Source organism: Podarcis raffonei, chromosome 16 (genome assembly GCF_027172205.1).
Source record: "Podarcis raffonei isolate rPodRaf1 chromosome 16, rPodRaf1.pri, whole genome shotgun sequence".
Taxonomy (NCBI): domain Eukaryota; kingdom Metazoa; phylum Chordata; class Lepidosauria; order Squamata; family Lacertidae; genus Podarcis; species Podarcis raffonei.
Genome location: NC_070617.1, coordinates 10,417,178 through 10,434,896, shown reverse-complemented (window position 1 = coordinate 10,434,896; position 17,719 = coordinate 10,417,178). Strand labels below are relative to the sequence as shown.

Here is a 17,719-nt window from a genome sequence, read left to right as displayed (position 1 = left end):
TGCACCAGACTTACACCAGAGTGACAAGCCAAAAAATGGGACATTCCGGGATCCAATCAGAAGCAGGAATGGTTTCTGTAATTCTGGGATGTCCTGCTTAAAATGGGATGGTTGACCATTTGCAATTCCGATATCAATATGGGTGCATTTGGGCTTAGTCCATTTTCCTTAGATACTCGGGGAGTGGCAATTATGTTGTGAACCATCCTGAGATCTACAGATGATGGGCAGTATAATAATAATAATAATAATAATAATAATAATAATAATAATAATCCCTTCTCCTCCTCCTCCCTGGACTGCATGCTTCTCAGTTCCTGAACTGGAGAAAGGGGAACTTCAGGCTGAGCCCGATGATCGGCTATCATGAAGCGAGAAGTTTACGGCCTCAAAAGCAGGAAAGCATGTGTTCTGTGGTTGGTGGGCAGTCCTGCTGAAGACTTGAGCACTGCAGAGCAGAAGCAAAGCTCAGACGCTGGACACTCCTGTCTTGGGAGGAAGGCGTAGGCAAGCCGGATTTAGCCAGTCACTCTCGCCTTGCGTCTCCCTTGAACTTGCCCGTTGGGGAGGGAAGCTCTGCCACTTGACTGGACCTGGTCCCTCTCCCCTCTCAAGGATGAAGGTGTATATTTTGACAGCCCTCCTGGTTCTCCTGGCAGCGGAGGAAACAGGTAAAGCGGGTGGGCTGGGAGAAATGGCCTTTCGCTCATCTGCCTTTCTGCACGTATGCACAAAAAGAGAAGTGAATGGAGATTGTAGGTTTGAGAAATCAGCGCCTTCCCTCAGTCCTAGTGACATCAGAGGCATGGGAGACAGTGGCAGGAGGGAGAGCCTTTTCTGTGGCTGCTCCCATATTGAGGAATTCCCTCCCAAGAGAGGTCAGACCGGATCCCTCCTTGTTATCCATCTGCCGGCAGGTTCAGAGCGCCCTGTTTTTGAAAATGACGGGGCAGAGAGTGCTGATCGCTGTGTCTCTTTGTCAGGGCAAACTGGACTTTAATTGCCAGACCTCTAAAATACATCAGAATTGTGTTCTGATGTATTTTAATTATTGCTTTTAACTCGCTTGTTTTTATTGCTTTGTATTCTGCGTATACGTTTTTAAATGTTTATATGTTTCTCTAGGAGAAAGGAGGGATATAAATACATTAATTTGAAATATAATAATAGTAGTAGTAGTAGTAGTTGTAGTAGTAGTAAATTGCAACAACAATAGCAGCCACTAAGTTTGCCTCACTTTAAACCCACTGTGTGTTTACAACAACTTGTATTTGATTACATTCTCCACCTCAGATGTTCAGGGTGGCAGAAAAAATGGCCCTCCTTTGTTCTATTTTCACAACAACCCAGTGAGGTAGTTTAGGCTGAGAGAGAAAGTGGTTGATGGGGGTGGGGTAGGATGTCTGAATCTCTCCCCCCCCAAACTGCTAGCCCTCCACTATAACCAATACCCCCCGCCAAAAATGCTGATTCTGCTTTACAGCTGGGTTGCAAGCTTGACTTGGTGGATTAATCAACTAAAGTTTCATTTGATCAAGCAATAAGGTCAGTTTTATGTGGTGGGACTGTAAGACCACACTTGGTTGCTGTTGCCCCTCACATCCCCCCCCATCCCTGGGTCAGGGATTGGGGGGGGCGGAAATCCCTTAAATATGGCCTTTCTAAGTGGAAGTGCTAAATTTCTACCTTAAATGGTATGTGGAAAGGCATTTGTATTGAATTTTTAGTAACATGCAACTGTTTATATTTTGACCAATTACAAAAGGGGATACTGATCCACTTAAGAATTCTTTAATCTGTGAGGCTGCAGTCCTGCATATCCACTTACATGAGTGTAAACCAGACCCTCCAAGTGTCCTTATTTTCCAGGGACATCCCAGTTTCCAGAAGCTGTCCCAGTTTCTGATTTGATCCCAGAATGTCCCACTTTTCCTTAGGATGTCCCTATTTTCACTGAAGAAATGTTGGAGGGTATGGAGTTATCTGACCCCCAAGCCGTCTGAAGACAATCCCGTATAGGGAAGTTTTTAAAATGTTTAATGCCTTATTAAGTTTTTTATATATGTTGGAAGCTGCACAGAATGGCTGGGGCAACCCAATAGGATGTGGGGAGCATGAATAGTAAAATTATCATTCTGGAATGGGACGTCCCTGTTTTCATTGGAGAAATGTCGGAGGGCATGGTAATCGTGACTGAACTCAGTGGCACACACTTCTGAGTAAAATTAGATGCACCCAACTCATTTCTTCTCAGGGTGGGCATATGGAAATTAATGAACCTAAGTTAGCCATGTCAATTAATCTCCATGGGTCTACTCTGAGTAGCTAGCATTGGCCAGAACCTCATGTATAGGACTGCAGAGATGACGGCACATGTTCACTAACACTACAAGTTTGGCCCTGTTCAATGAAAACTAATGTTGTGCCAACCAGTTTAATCCTTTTGTAGTATATCTAGTCAATTGCTAGATTGCATCGCTGCGCTAAGATAAAGGATCTGTTTCTGCCATCCACAAAAAGAGGGAGGTTTATTTTGGGAGGGGTGCCTCTGAAAGGCTAAGTTTTACAGTATGGTAAACTTTCTTGTATTAGAGGCCAGTTGCGGGCCAGACTGAGACGGCGACTAGGCCGCATCCTGTCCCCGGGTCTTAGGCTGCCTACACCTCATGTACAGCCTCTAAACTTGAAAGGAGAACATGGGTCTCTTCTAGGAAAGCAAAACTGATTCCCTTAACAAGGGTCACCATCGGGCACAACCATCGTCTGCTCAAACCAGATGACAGGCAGGAGTTTCGATTCTTAAAAGGGGCATCTCACCCCTTGTCTGTTCCTGCCTCTCTGCGGCTTTCGGATTTTGTTCCACTGTGCTCACGGCAGGATCACGGAGATGTGGCCAAGTGGTAGAATATTTGTGTTGCAGGTGGAAGGTCCCAAATTTAATCCCCAACATCTCCAGCTAGGATAGGAGGAAACCCCTGTCTGGAAACCCCCAAGAGCTGCTGCCAGTCTGTGTAGACAATACTGAGTTTGGTGGGTCAGTGGTCTGGTTGGTAGAAGATTGCTCCCTGTGCAGCACTAGGCTAAGGCACAGTCTGTAATATTGTAGCTCAGCCATAGATCATGTGCTTTGTGTACAAAAGGTTCTAGGATGAATCCCTGGCATTGTCTCCAGGTAGGAATAGGAAAGGCAGGACCCCGGAGAACAGCTGCCAAACAGCACAGGTAGACAATGCTCAGTTAGAGCTCAGCAGTAGCATAGAGCAGCTTCCACAACAGGGATGGGCAATTGTGTCTATTTAGGTTTCACTGAGTTTCTCCTTTTCCCAGTCTTTAGTTCTCCATCAGCTTGTGTATATACACACACACACACACACACACACATAAATACAGTGGTACCTCAGGTTACATACGCTTCAGGTTACAGACTCCGCTAACCCAGAAATAGTACCTCGGGTTAAGAACTTTGCTTCAGGATGAGAACAGAAATCGGGCTCCAGTGGCACAGCAGCAGCAGGAGGCCCCATTAGCTAAAGTGGTGCTTCAGGTTAAGAACAGTTTCAGGTTAAGAACAGACCTCCAGAACGAATTAAGTTCTTAACCCGAGGTAAAAAGGTAAAGGTAAAGGTACCCCTGCCCGTCAGGGCCAGTCGTGACCGACTCTAGGGTTGCGCGCTCATCTCGCTCAAGAGGCCGGGAGCCGGCGCTGTCCGAAGACACTTCCAAGTCACGTGGCCAGCGTGACGAAGCTGCATCTGGCGAGCCAGCACCAGCGCCGCACACGGAAACGCCGTTTACCTTCCCGCTAGAAAGCGGTCCCTATTTATCTACTTGCACTTAGGGGTGCTTTCGAACTGCTAGGTGGGCAGGAGCTGGGACCGAAAGACGGGAGCTCACCCCGCCGCGGGGATTCGAACTGCCGACCTTTCGATCAGCAAGTCCTAGGCTCTGTGGTTTAACCCACAGCGCCACCCGCGTCCCTTAACCCGAGGTACCACTGTATATTTAAGTGCATTGCCCTCATGTATGTATTTTTGTGTGCCGTTTTGCCTACATACAGGTTTTCGCAAAGCCACTTCCCCATATGCAATGCATTTTTGTAAGTTGCTTTTAGTAACACATGCATTTTAGACACACAATTTACCCTAGTAATAGAAACGCAGAATTGTGAAGCTGGAAGGGATCTCGAGGGCCATCTAGTCCTACCCCCTGTCATGCAGGAATCTCAAGGCACAGACCCCCATCTGTGCATTTTTTTGTGCACATCACTTGTCTGGAGAATGGCATTTCAAAAATTTGATGAATGCAAATTTCACCTGGTGGTTGTGTTTCGGCTTGTGTATTGTTTCAGAAGGAGCAAATCTGGTAAGTCTGAAATGCAAGCTGAAGTCAATTCCCACCCCCACCTCTTGTCCGAAGAAATGCAATTATTTTTTTATTTTTTTAATGCAGTTTTATTTAATTTTATGTAACCAATAAGAACTGAGAACAGAATGCACATAAACAGAACAGAAAATACAAGTATGGAATCCAAAATACCCCAAAGATTTCCATAGAATGTAAATAACACAACGCGAAAACTGTGAGAGTCAAATACTGAAATTATCACCTCTCCAGAGCTGGCTATGTGCGTGAAGTGGTTTCCTTGCTTTATTATAACTGTTAATATATTGAAGAAAAGGTAAGCAATCAGTACGGAAAGGATCCTTGTCTGACCTTCCCTGAACCTTTTTAGTCACATCAGTTCATTTTTCTGACAATGAAATTGTCCAAATTCTGCTGTACCCATAATTTAATGAGATACCTTTCAGCTTTCACCATTTATAGGCTTAATACGGTGCTGCAAAAGCAGACTAAGTAAGTGCTTAGGGCACCAGCAAGCAGGGGCATGAACAAAGAGATTTTTTTTTTTAAATAAAGAATTCAACATTTGATTAAGGGGGGGAAAATGCTGAATTTTGCAATTGGAAAATCTAAAAATAATCTAGTTTATTTTCATCATGCACATGTAAATAAAGTATCATTTCAAAAAATACAATTCCGTATTGTTTTTATTTTGAATTACGTATGGGCGGCCCATCATAATATTTTCAATGCTTTGGGTCTCTAACGGTCTTAATCCAGCCTTGTCTTAATACAGTTATTTCTGAAGCTTCTAAATAATCACCATCTTGTGTGCTGTCCAAAACCTGTTCCGGAAAAGACAGGGCGGCTTGCCCACATCTCTAGCAGAGGCATCCAAAATAGATATCCCGTGCGTACAAATTGCCCTGTAGAGTGTTGGTGGTCTCAGATCACAGGAGCTGCGTAGCCTCTCTGCTCTCCCCCCCCCCGCCCCACCCTCCACACTACATTTGTGTCCTATCAGTGGTATGAGATCTGCTGCTACTGCTACCTGTGGTTTAGCGAAGTGTTTGCTAATCTGATGCTTTTTCATCACCACAAAAAGGCGATAGCAGCTAATTTATGTGCTCAGCTCTTTATCCCTTCTTTGGGTCCCTGGAACGAATACTTACAGAAACAGGCTTGTCATTACACACACACATTATACTAATAGACTTTAAAAACTTGGTCCTGTGTACAAGTACAGGGGTACCTTGGTTCTCAAACTTAATCCGTTACGGAAGTCCGTTCCAAAACCAAAGCGTTCCAAAACCAAGGCGCGCTTTCCCATAGAAAGTAATGCAAAATGGGTTAATCCGTTCCAGACTTTTAAAAACAACCCCTAAAGCAGCAATTTAACATGAATTTTACTATCTAACGAGACCACTGATCCATAAAATGAAAGCAATAAACAATGTACTGCAGTCACACAATCAGTCACAGAAACAAAACAAAAAAGCCGCGAAAACAAAAATGCAAAATAAATCGCAAAAACAGACAGACCTCAGTGTAACACTCAAACGGAAGTGTGGCAGTCAAATTGGAAGCGTAACACTCAAAACGGAGCACGTTCGGCTTCCGAAAGAAGTTTGCAAACCAGAACACTTACTTCCAGGTTTGCAGTGTTTGGGTTCTAAGTTGTTTGAGTGCCAAGGCGTTTGAGAACCAAGGTACCACTGTACTGTACTCACCTAGTCAAAAAACAGCATTTTGAATGCCTTATAAACATGCAACACCAGATGATGCTGGAGAGCAAAAAGAATTCTGTGCAATTTTCCATAGTGTTTTTCTTTTCTTTTGTTGTAACGATTTAATTTCTGACTTATTTATAGTGTTTCCCACCCTGTGTGTAGATCCAGCCCAAGTCACATAGACCATGTCATGAAAGAAAAAAGTTAGGGGGGAAAATGCTGCCAACAAGTATAGTTCCAGATTTACCAGGCTTGTGATTTTGTCAGGGCTTTTTTTCCTAGCTTGAACTCACCGGAACTCAGTTCCGGCACCTCTCAATATAAGCCATTGCCATTATAAGAGAACAAGGGAGGTGCTAGTGGTGAGTTCTGGCATCTCCTTTTCTATAAAAATAGCACTGGTTGTCCAGAAAATAAAGGCTCTGTAGTATAATGTAATAAAGGAATACCAAATCATATAAAAAGCGTCTGGAGGTCCTAGCCCTTGTTGAAATCTCAGATTTGATTTTCTCCATTATTCCAGAGTGAGGGGCACCAAGTGTCCAGTGTAAGATTTGGGGCTGTTAAGTTGTGGGTGAACATATCAGATGACACAGCGATTCTTCAAACAGCTCTTGTTTATTCACAGGCCAGAACAGAACTGAAGTGAAGGGTTCAGTCAGCCTGCTTATATAGAGCTCTAGTACAATGTAACTGTAACAATTTTCTAAAACTATCCAATCACTGAATGCCACTTTCAATCCCTTATTTGCATAACTATCTACAGTATCCCCCTGCTGGCCCAGGGTGAGAACTTCAGTACATAACAGGGGCTGTTTTCCTGTGAGTTTCACCAAGGGTGGCAGTTAGCTCAGTTGGCTTGGAGCATGGTGCTGCTAATGCAAAGCTCATGGGTTTGATCCCCCGATGTGCCACCTGCGTATTCCTCTATCGCAAGGGTGACCCTCAAGATCCTTTCTATAGATCTATGATTCTATAATTCTACTATTCATGCTACCAGAGGAATTTTGTTAGGACATCCCTATTTTCATCAGAGAAACTTTGGAGCGTATAGACTAGGGCGTCCCTATTTTCATTGGAGAAACGTTGGAGGGTATGAGAGCTGTGAGGGGAATAGGGGCTTCCTATTATTATTGTTATCAGTGCTTTTTTTCTGGGGGGACGCAGGGGTACGCATACCCCTAAACATTTTGTGAATCTAAGTTTGGCCTCATTGAGGGGCAGTATTTCATATATTTTTTTCAATTTTTTTATTGATTTTCCAATTTTTATAAACACACAAACAAACATAAATCCTAACTATACTTAGTCCACTCTTAGTAACATTGTTAAGTGACTTCCTCATATCCCCCTGGCTGAATTTCAGTATATATCATTGTAACAGTTTTCCAAAACAAGTTTCTCATAAAATTTACTTACGCGCTTAACATCTTTCTCATTGAGGGACAGTATTTCAATATGAGTAGGAAAATGAGAGTACCCCTAAACATTTTTAAAGGAAAAAAGCACCAATAATAATAATAATAATAATAATAATAATAATTATTATTATTATTATTATTATTATTATTATTATTATTATTATTATTATTATTTTATTCATACCTCACTCATCTGGGTGAGTTGCCCCAGCCACTCTGGGTGGCTTCCACCCCACACTAAAGTTAAACATCAGCAATAATTAGACAGTTTACACTTATTACAATAAATAATTACTCATCTATAATCGATAAAAAGAGCAGCAAATCACAATACATAAAATGCCACAAATCATACAAAACGATGTAAAAGGATTAAATTAAGAAACAAATACATACAAATTATAACATTATTTAAAACAAAACAACTCTCCGCACCCTCAACAAACCATAGCTCCCAGAATCCTTTGAGGAAAACCATGACTTTTTAAAGGGGTATGATTCTGCTTTAAATGTAAGGTGTGAATGGGGCCTAGATGGGCCTTTGGCCTGATCCAGAAGGGAACATATCCAGTATGCGCAGGCTGGTGGCGCAGTTTTGAAGAAGTCACAAAATGCACCTTGTTTCCCTGCAGAGGCGCTGAGGGAACCTCAGTTGTGCTACATCTTGGATGGGATCCTGTTTGTCTACGGTATAATCCTCACATTCCTGTACTGCCGGCTGAAGGTGAGTCTTTTAATGGCTCTCTGAGATGCATATGTCTTGATCTTAATGCAAGGGACAGGTGATCTAAAAGCTAAATGACATACGCATCAGTCAACTGAAGGAAATTTGTCACAGAAGTGGGTTTTTTGCAGGGAGAAGTTCATTTATGTATTTACTGTATTCACAAATGAATGAATGTGCCACAAAAGATCCTCTCCTGTGCATCACTGAAAAAGAAGGCAGCGATTTCCATTCAATTTGTATATACTAACTTATAGGCATAATGCAATTAAACATAATAATACTGTAATTTAAATAGGGGGGGAAAGACACTGTATCATTGGGAGTTGTGCTTTGTGCCTGCTTAGTCTGCTATCCAACTGCTTACTTGTTGCTGGGCCTCTTCAAGGCCTCATCCTGCTCTCCCCTCTTGGGGTTATCTGGTCCCTATGTGTACTATACATTTAAAACAGTACCATACCACTTGAATCAGTGTGGTTTAAAATGGTATGATACTACTTTAACTGTACTGTATGGATGCAGCCTCGGTCTCTTCCCACTGGAAAAAAAATGTGGATTGTAAGCTCCTGGAGGGCAGGGACCTGATGTGCAGAATATCTAAGTAAATGAATACTGCTTCATGAACAGATAATTTAAAGAGTTGCTGCCATTTAAATGTTGCCTAACTGGCTGTATTTATTTACCTTAATAATGATAATAGTAATAATAATAATAATAATAATAATAATAATAATAATAATAATAATAAATCCCACCCTTCCTTGGTGGAGCTAGAGCAGCATACAGTGGTACCTCGGGTTAAGTACTTAATTCGTTCCAGAGGTCTGTTCTTAACCTGAAACTGTTCTTAACCTGAAGCACCACTTTAGCTAATGGGGCTTCCTGCTGTCGCCGTGCCGCCGGAGCACGATTTCTGTTCTCATCCTGAAGCAAAGTTCTTAACCCGAGGCACTATTTATGGGTTAGCGAAGTCTGTAACCTGAAGCGTATGTAACCTGAAGCGTCTGTAACCCGAGGTACCACTGTACATTGTTTTTCCTTCCTTCCTGTTTTATTCTCACTAGAACCCTGTGAGATACACCATACTTTGGCGACATCTGTGCCAGACATTGAAAGAAGCCCTTTAAACTGTCATGGCTTTGTCCAAAGAATCCTGGGAAAATGTTGTTTGCTAAGGGAGCTTACAGTTGTTACAGTACACACACCCACACCCCACATTCCCCCACAGAGCTACAGTTCCCAGAGTTCCCTGTGAGGAGGGATTGATTGCTAAACCACTTTGGGAATTATAACTCTGTGAGTGGAAGTGAGGTTCTCCTAAGAACCCTCAACAGCTTTGATAAACTATAGTTCCCAGGATTCTCTGGGGGAAGCCATGACTGTTTAAAGTGATCGGATACTGACTTTAAATGAACAGTGCAGATGAGGCATGAGTGCGCATGTGTGTGTGAGAATGAGTGAATGAGAATGAGTTCAAAGTCACCCTCAAACTTCATAGCTTGAGTGGGCATTTGAACCTGGGTCTCTGCAGCTTAAATCTGCCACTCAAACCACTGCAATCGACACAAGATAATATCACCAAGGCAACTATTTGTGAACAAACAATAAATGTCCCTAAATATGGACGCCCCTAAAAATGGCAAGGGTAGTTTCTTTCCCAAATGGTTTTTATCTCACACAACGGCAAACGCAGAAAATAAAGAGTGCACCTGTGATATATCAGTTGGTTCAGTGCTCAGACGTCGTACCGGTAATCAGATGTTTCGTCGCAAAAGAGTTTAGTCGTCAAGCTTTGAAGTAAATAATATACATGAGAAGACTGTATGCAAATGACTTAAAGCAGGGGTATATCTGTCCCCATGTGCATGTTTCCATCGGAAGGAGCATAGAAAGAGGACGATGTCCTTCAGTTTGTTAAACTGCAGGCTGTCTCTCCACAAGTTGCTCCATAGTTAGTGAATGGCCTTTCTGTGACATTCAAACGGATTAAAAAGAAATGAGAGACATTTGCTGTGTGGAGTTAATGTCTGTTGTTACTTTAAGTTTATAAATGATTTATTTGACTCTGTTTATATGTTTTATCTCTTTAGATCCAATACCGAAGGAAATCGAAGCTTCCCCCTCCTTCCCACTACGAGGTACCTCCTTGCTCCTTTCACTTAAATGATATTTAGCATTTATATGGCATTTGCAGCGTGTCAGGCTAAGGATGGGCTGATAGGCTGGAAGCAGCCAGACGTGGTCTCCCAACCATTCTCAGCACCCGTGCCAAACTCCACTTCCTGGTGTTTATTAAAGAGGGCCTAAGACCTGTTAATGAAACTGTAGGCAGAAATTCAACTGGAGGTGTTTTTCTTAGCACAGGAATGGAGCAATGGCGGCAACAGCACCTGTTGAGTCGCTGCCTGCTAAAGACATAAGAGTCGTTCCCGTGCACCATAGAAAAATGAGGGGGGTAGACAAAGAAGACTGTGATTTGTTTAAAGAAGTTATTGTGGCTTTTGCACCCTCTCTACTTCGAACAGAGATTTAACACATTCATGGCTTGGATGTTGCTTTTGTCTTTTCTTCTGCTTTTATCGCATCCCTTCTGAAATAAAGAGCAGGGTTGGTGGGTGGGCAGTCTTCTTTGAAAGCACATTTGAGGGATATTCCCCCCCAAAGAATTCTGGGCACTGTAGTTTGCTAAGAGTTTCTGGGAATTGTAACTCTGTGAGGGGTAAACTACAGCACCCAGAATTCTTTGAGGGAAAGAATGAGCTTTAAAGGTTTGGTGTTCACACTGGTGAAGATGAAGAGAAGGGAAAGGGAAAGTGAAGGGGGTGCATTATATTGTTTTGCTTTCTGTTCCTCGGAAATCTCATGCCATTCTCTGTCTTCCTCTTTTCCAGAAAATGGAAGGAATCTATACCGTAAGTGTCTGCCAACGATTTTCTGGGGTTGGGCTGGGATAGGAACACAGGAAGCTGCCTTCAAACTTAGCCAGACCTCTGCTCCATCTAGCTCATTATTGCCAACACTGACAGTCAGAGGCTGTCCAGGGTTTCAGGCCTAAGAACAAAGCAAGAGCCTGGCTGCAGGATCAGACCAATGGCCCATCTAGTGCAATGTCCTGTTCTCACAGTGGCCGACCAGATGCCCGAGGGAACCCCCATACCCTGCAAGTGTCCCGGAAAAACCGGAACATCCCATTTTTCCCCAGCGAGAGCATGGTGGCTATTTTGAGATCTCACCCTTGTAATAAACAAAAATCTGCCCTTATTCCCTTAAAGAGCCCTTATAGAGTCCTTTGTAGGTTCTCCATCAATTGGAGAAAATAACAGAGGCCAACCAGAGAATATTGAGAAGCAAAGCAGCTAGTAAGCTTGATCTTTATTGAGCTTTTGCAACAGGGTGCCCCCTTCACACGCAGGAGAAGGAGGACCCGGAACCAAGGTGTGCCTGTCCGTATATAGACATTTTAAATTGCCTTCCCTGGAGCTCAAGACCACCCTCCATAAATCATACATTCATCACAGAAGGGGTGTAACCCAAGACCACCCCCCACAAACATCATACATACATCACAGAAAAGGTGGTCTACAACAGAAATTTGAATGCTGTTGTTTTTCCTGTCTGCCAGGTTATCTGACAATGCCTTATCTGATTGCCTTTCCTGGTAGTCTGGCCATTCCTTTGAGATGGTGATTTCTTAATTCCTGAGACAATGGGAAGGGTTCCTCACCCCCTCCCTGCTTGCAGAGAAACACTTGGTCAGCTTGGGAATCAAAATGGTTTCAGGACGGTTTTCCTGTACTACTTCAGACATGTCGTTTATATATTTATGTACGTGTTTGCTTCGTACATTTATGAACATTTATTATATATCTAAGACCTTAATTTTTTTTATTTCACCCTGAAAAAATAGCTTTTGGGGTGGGCCACGATCTTGCATGGTGCTGTTGTGTGAGAGCACAGTTCCCCCCAAAAGCACGTATTTTCGGCTCCATAATCTTGCGCAGGTCACGTGACTCATGTGGGAAGACAGCCAGAAAGACGCACATCCCGGTTTTGGGACTCAGCATGTTGGAGGGTTTGGGGTCCCGAGCTCAACAGCAACTCAAGGGAGCTCAACAGCAACTCTCACCCCTTGTGATTCCCAGAAACTGGCATTCAGAGGCATTCCTACCCTCCAGTATTGGATGAAGTCCATAGCCATTGATAAGTCTAGGTAAAGGTAAAGGGACCCCTGATGATTAGGTCCAGTCGTGGCCGACTCTGGGGTTGCGGCACTCATCTCGCTTTATTGGCCGAGGGAGCCGGCGTACAGCTTCCGGGTCATGTGGCCAGCATGACTAAGCCGCTTCTGGTGAACCAGAGTAGCACACGGAAACGTCGTTTACCTTCCCGCTGGAGTGGTACCTATTTATCTACTTGCACTTTGACGTGCTTTTAAACTGCTAGGTTGGCAGGAGCAGGGACCGAGCAACGGGAGCTCACCCCGTCGTGGGGATTTGAACTGCTGACCTTCTGATCAGCAAGTCCTAGGCTCTGTGGTTTAACCCACAGCACCACCTGCATCCATTGATAAGTCTAATCGCCCATAAATTTGCCTAATCCTGTAAAGACATAAGCAGAACCTGCTGGATCAGGCCAAAGCCCCTCTAGTCCAGCATCCTGTTCTCACAGGACCAGTTGGCTATCCCTGTGTTGTTGTTTTTAATGCTTAAAGTAGTGAACAAGCTTCAAAAGCAGATCAAATCAAATATAAATGGCAGCTGGTTATAAATATAGCCATGTTTTTTCACTACAGACTTGTGATCTATTTATCATGCTATCTTGTTGCCAACCAGGGTGTGTGTGTGTTTTAAATCAGTTAATAAGTCTGTTTTACTGAACAACAGAATGACCACAGGAAAGAAGCAATATGCTTTTTGTACTGTGGAGAAAGTTTTCAGTTCAGATCCGCCTTGACAGGACATTGAGGGCTTTGAATGACAAAAGTTAGGGGGTGGCATAATTGTGCCTCTCGTGGCGCTGTGGGTTAAACCACAGAGCCTAGGACCTGCCGATCAGAAGGTTGGCGGTTCGAATCCCCGCCACGGGGTGAGCTCCCGTTGCTCGGTCCCAGCTCCTGCCAACCTAGCAGTTCAAAAGCACGTCAAAGTGCAAGTAGATAAATAGGTACCACTCCAGCAGGAAGGTAAACGGCGTTTCCGTGCGCTGCTCTGGTTCCCCAGAAGCGGCTTAGTCATGCTGGCCACATGACTCGGAAGCTGTACACCAGCTCCCTCGGCCAATAAAGCGAGATGAGCGCCGCAACCCCAGAGTCGGTCACGACTGGACCTAATGGTCAGGGGTCCCTTTACCTTTACCTTTAAAAGTAGGGGTGCTGGTGGTGGGAAGGCCGGCTCCGCTCAGGTGGTATCCACACCATACATTTAAAGCACCACAATAGCCCATCCTCGTGAAATTTCATATGCGTTTTAGTGTGAGTTTCGCCTAACTTAGGCATGTTTGCTTTCCACGACCCATCTCTCTTTCTCTTCATTTACAGGGCCTTGGCCCTCATGAGCCCGCAACTTATCAAACTCTTACGCGCCTCAAAACTGACCCAAAGGAGCAGCCCCCTGCAGAAGCAGAAACCTTGGTGGGATAGGAACACTGTCTTGTGGAGTACCCCTCCTCAACACCTGAAATTACGCAACTATATTTTGACGTCAGAAGAAGGACTGTCTCTGCACCCTTTGCTGTACCTGCATGGAATATGCCGGCACATCGCCTAGTGATTTTGATGGCACAGTAGACCAGGAAGGGACTGGCAGATGTTGCTGGACTACAACTCCTATCATCCCTGACCGTTGGCCATGCTGGCTGGGGCTGATGGGAGATGGAGTCCTACTGCTCCTGGCAGACCACAGATTCCCCAGCCTACCACAGATCTTGCCTTGTATTAGCAACCCTTATGTTTGCCGATTTGACGTCTTCCACAGTGGGACAGCTTGAGGGTGGACAAGAAAAAAGTGCCAGCTTTTATTAATCTGTATTTAAAAATAATACAACTTATGGCTCTGTTCTCCTGCTGTTTTTAAATATCATGTCCATAGCTTGTTTGGGAAATCATGTCAAAATGTCAATAGCTTAGCAATGTAAGTGCAATCAGGATTCCTGGCTGGGAGTTAGAGATGAAAAAAATTGTCCATTTTGGTTCTCCAAGTTCCTCATCTTCCCAGTCTTCATTTCTCCACATTTCCACAACAGTGGGGAAGAGCCTCCTATATTAAATCCTGAACAGCTGTAGCTAGATGGACCAATGGTCTGACTTGGTATATTTCCTTTGTGCCTAATTTGTTCCTAATTTGCAGATTATTATTTTTTAAATCATCAGCATCTGAGTACAGAATTCTCCTAACATATTTTTGTATGCAGCTTTGACTAATATAGATATTTTTGCAACAAATTTTCCCTAACATTATGCATTTTTGTATGTTATTTTCACTAAATAAATATTTTTTTTACGAATACTTTGCCCTACTGTATGCCTTTTTGGCAGAAAGGGTGAAAAGACTTTTCAGTGCATAAAATGCTCTCATTTCACCCTGATTGGGCAACTCCTGGACTCTTCTTGGACATGGTTCAAGATATAGTAGCAGGGTCGCCAACCCCGTGACCCCAGACCACACCACCTCTGGTTTGCAGGAAGGCTATGTGACAAAGTGCACTCCTCCTGGTTTGCTTGTGTTTACTTATCTTCCCATTAGCCATTTGTTTATCACACACTTTTAAATGTACTTTCCGATCACTTTCCATGTCATAAAAAGTCTTTCTCTGTGGGTGGGGTTGTTTTTTTTTAAAGTAGTTTATTTGCACTTCAGTTAAACCTACCTACCTGTCCAGTTTGTGCCTGAATCCTTCTCACAAAATATTGACAGTCTGCAGACGACCTAAGGATCAGTACAACCAAGAAAATCCTCCTCCTAAGTCTGTTTTAAAAGTTGCTGATTTGATTATGTTGGAGACAACTATCTCTGCCCTCGTCTGTTTCACTAGATTGCTCTGTGTATATATATGATTTTATTATTTGCTGCAAGCAGCCCTGAAAATGCTAAATAAATAAATGTAATGAAAAGTCAATGTGTTCACTGCCTCTCTCTGTTTCTTTATTACATAGCTGTCCAACACCTTCTGCCCCAACACAAAATATTGAAGGAATAGTAATCATAAATTGTGCAGCGTGCTTATTTGTGGGTTTCAGTTGGAGTTTGTTCATTTATTTATTTTTATTGCATTTATATCCCACCTTTTCCTCCAAGGAGCTCAAAGTGGCATGCATGTTTCTTTCCCTCTCCCTTTTACCTTCACAACCTACCTGTGAGGTAGGTTAGTCTGTGAGACAGTGACTGGCCCAAGGTCACCCAGTGAGCTTCATGGCTGATCAGGAATTTGAACCCTGGTCTCCTAGGTCTTAATCCAGCACTCTAACCACTAAACCACACTGGTAGAATGCCTGGTGCAAACAGTTTGCCATGTAGTATTATTTATGCAGAAACGAATTGAATTCTGGCAGTGCCTTCCTGATCGGTCCACAATAACCATCGTGTTAATTTAGGTTTCCTAGAACTTGTTCGTGTGTTACTTCCTAGCCATTAAGGCCGAGTATTGTTTTATTTATAGGTAGTGATGGTCACCAACTTGGATGGCTTTAAAAGAAGATTAGACAGTTTAATGGAGGAAAAGGCTACCAATGGCTACTAGCTGCAATGACTATGTAATGCTCCTGAATACAAGTTGCTGGAACTAGTGTTCTTCAACTCTAGGTCCCTAGACAGCTTTGAATTACAACTCTCATCATCTCCAGACTTGCTTAGCCAATGTTATGGATGATTGGAGTTGTAGCCAAAGGCTGAAGAACACTGTTAACTAAATGATAATTTGCTTGCAGCCGTGTGTCGAAGGGCCTCCGCCGAGCAGTCATTTCTATGACCCAACGGCTGCTAAGCCTGTGGTTCATTTACGGCAGGTTGCATTTGTCAAGTTTCACAGAATTTGACCACAGGCATTGGTAGTCTGCAGGTAGTGGTTTGCTTTCAAAAGCCCCGAAACAACAGTAAAGAACACTGAGGTAATGCTGGCTCTCTAAAGGGGTCGGAATTGGTAGCTTACTGAATGCTGCCATCTCCTTTTCATTGAATTTTCTCTCTGGAGGAGACCCCAACGCATTGAGAGCCAGTTGTTAAGACTGTTGGATTAGGTCCTGGGAGGCAAGAGTTCAAATCTCCACAAAGCTCATTGGGTGGCCTTGGGCCAGTCACACACACTCCCGGCCTTAACCTGCTCAACAGGATTATTGTGAGGATAAAATGGAGAGGGCAGGAAAGGTGGGGTATAAATGCAGTAATAAATGGTAAAACATGTCCTTATCTCCTGACAAGAACTAGTACAAGCAGTCATCTCGGATGCCAGAGAGGAAGAAGGGAAAAGCCGTCCCAGTTTCTGATTTGATCCAGGAATGCCCCGCTTTTCCTTAGGACGCCCCTATTTTCATCAGAGAAATCTTGGAGGGTACGGATTTATGCAACCCCAGAGCCAAGGAAATAAGTAGCTCTACAACCTTTAGAAGGCAGCCCCATGTAGGGAAGTTTTTAAAATGTTTAATGTTTTATTATGTTTTTATATACAGCGGTACCTCGGGTTAAGAACTTAATTCATTCCAGACGTCCGTTCTTAACCTGAAACTGTTATTAACCTGAAGCACCACTTTAGCTAATGGGGCCTCCCACTGCTGAACGATTTCTGTTCTCATCCTGAAGCCAAGTTCTTAACCCAAGGTACTATTTCTGGGTTAGCGGAGTCTGTAACCTGAAGCGTCTGTAACCCGAGGTACCACTGTATGTCGGAAGCTGCCCAGAGCAGCTGGGGCAACCCATAATGTATGGTGCAGAGGGGGCCCTGTCAGGCAGAAGCATGAATAGAGATTGAAAAAGGCGAGGTTCATTTCATCTTGAATTAATCAGACATAAAGTTCTGCGCAATCTGTGGCTTATACACACCCTCCCTGGCCTGGTCACAATAAAGAATATGGACAGGAAGAGCAGAAGCGAGGGGTTTGTGTGTCTGTGTGAGGAGATGTGACTGCATGTGAGTCATTTCCTTGGCTTCACGTAGCTCAAGTTTATTTTAGTGTTGCTTCCTAACCGACAAATTTTAAAAGATATTTGGAAATGAATACCGAAGCATCCCTTCCCACGATGGACACATTTTAATTTTTTTATTTTTTTTGCCCAATCTTCTTTTGACATTGATCAAACAACTTTTGTGGGCCCTCATGCAGGAGTAAATATTATTATATCTCAGATATCTTCACAGGAGGTGGCACACATGGTTCTGCCTCTCCATTTTTATCCATATGACAACCCTGTGAGCAGTGTTAGAAACGGAGATATGAAAGCTAGGAGCTAAATGGCACCTTAAATCTAGGTTATGGGCACAGCAACAGTGTGCTTTTTTGATAACAAGAATACAAA

General features: G+C 43.4%; 1 protein-coding gene across 1 annotated transcript; it reads left to right on the top strand.

The window, feature by feature from the left end:
• Positions 1–295: 295 nt before the first annotated feature.
• On the top strand, positions 296–15,329 carry FCER1G (Fc epsilon receptor Ig). The gene is made up of 5 exons (XM_053369140.1): positions 296–671; positions 8,125–8,216; positions 10,307–10,354; positions 11,108–11,128; positions 13,753–15,329. Exons 1-5 carry the CDS (start codon positions 617–619, stop codon positions 13,852–13,854), a joined length of 318 nt encoding a protein of 105 aa, XP_053225115.1. The 5' UTR covers positions 296–616; the 3' UTR covers positions 13,855–15,329.
• The last annotated feature ends 2,390 nt before the right edge of the window (positions 15,330–17,719 follow it).

What these genes read in the sequence shown, in the direction of transcription:
- FCER1G (XM_053369140.1), top strand. Translation starts at nt 617, where the DNA reads ATGAAGGTGTATATTTTGACAGCCCTCCTGGTTCTCCTGGCAGCGGAG. An exon ending in CCTGGCAGCGGAGGAAACAG is followed by an intron (nt 672 to 8,124) that starts GTAAAGCGGGTG and finishes GTTTCCCTGCAG; the next exon opens with AGGCGCTGAGGGAACCTCAG. An exon ending in CCCCTCCTTCCCACTACGAG is followed by an intron (nt 10,355 to 11,107) that starts GTACCTCCTTGC and finishes CCTCTTTTCCAG; the next exon opens with AAAATGGAAGGAATCTATAC.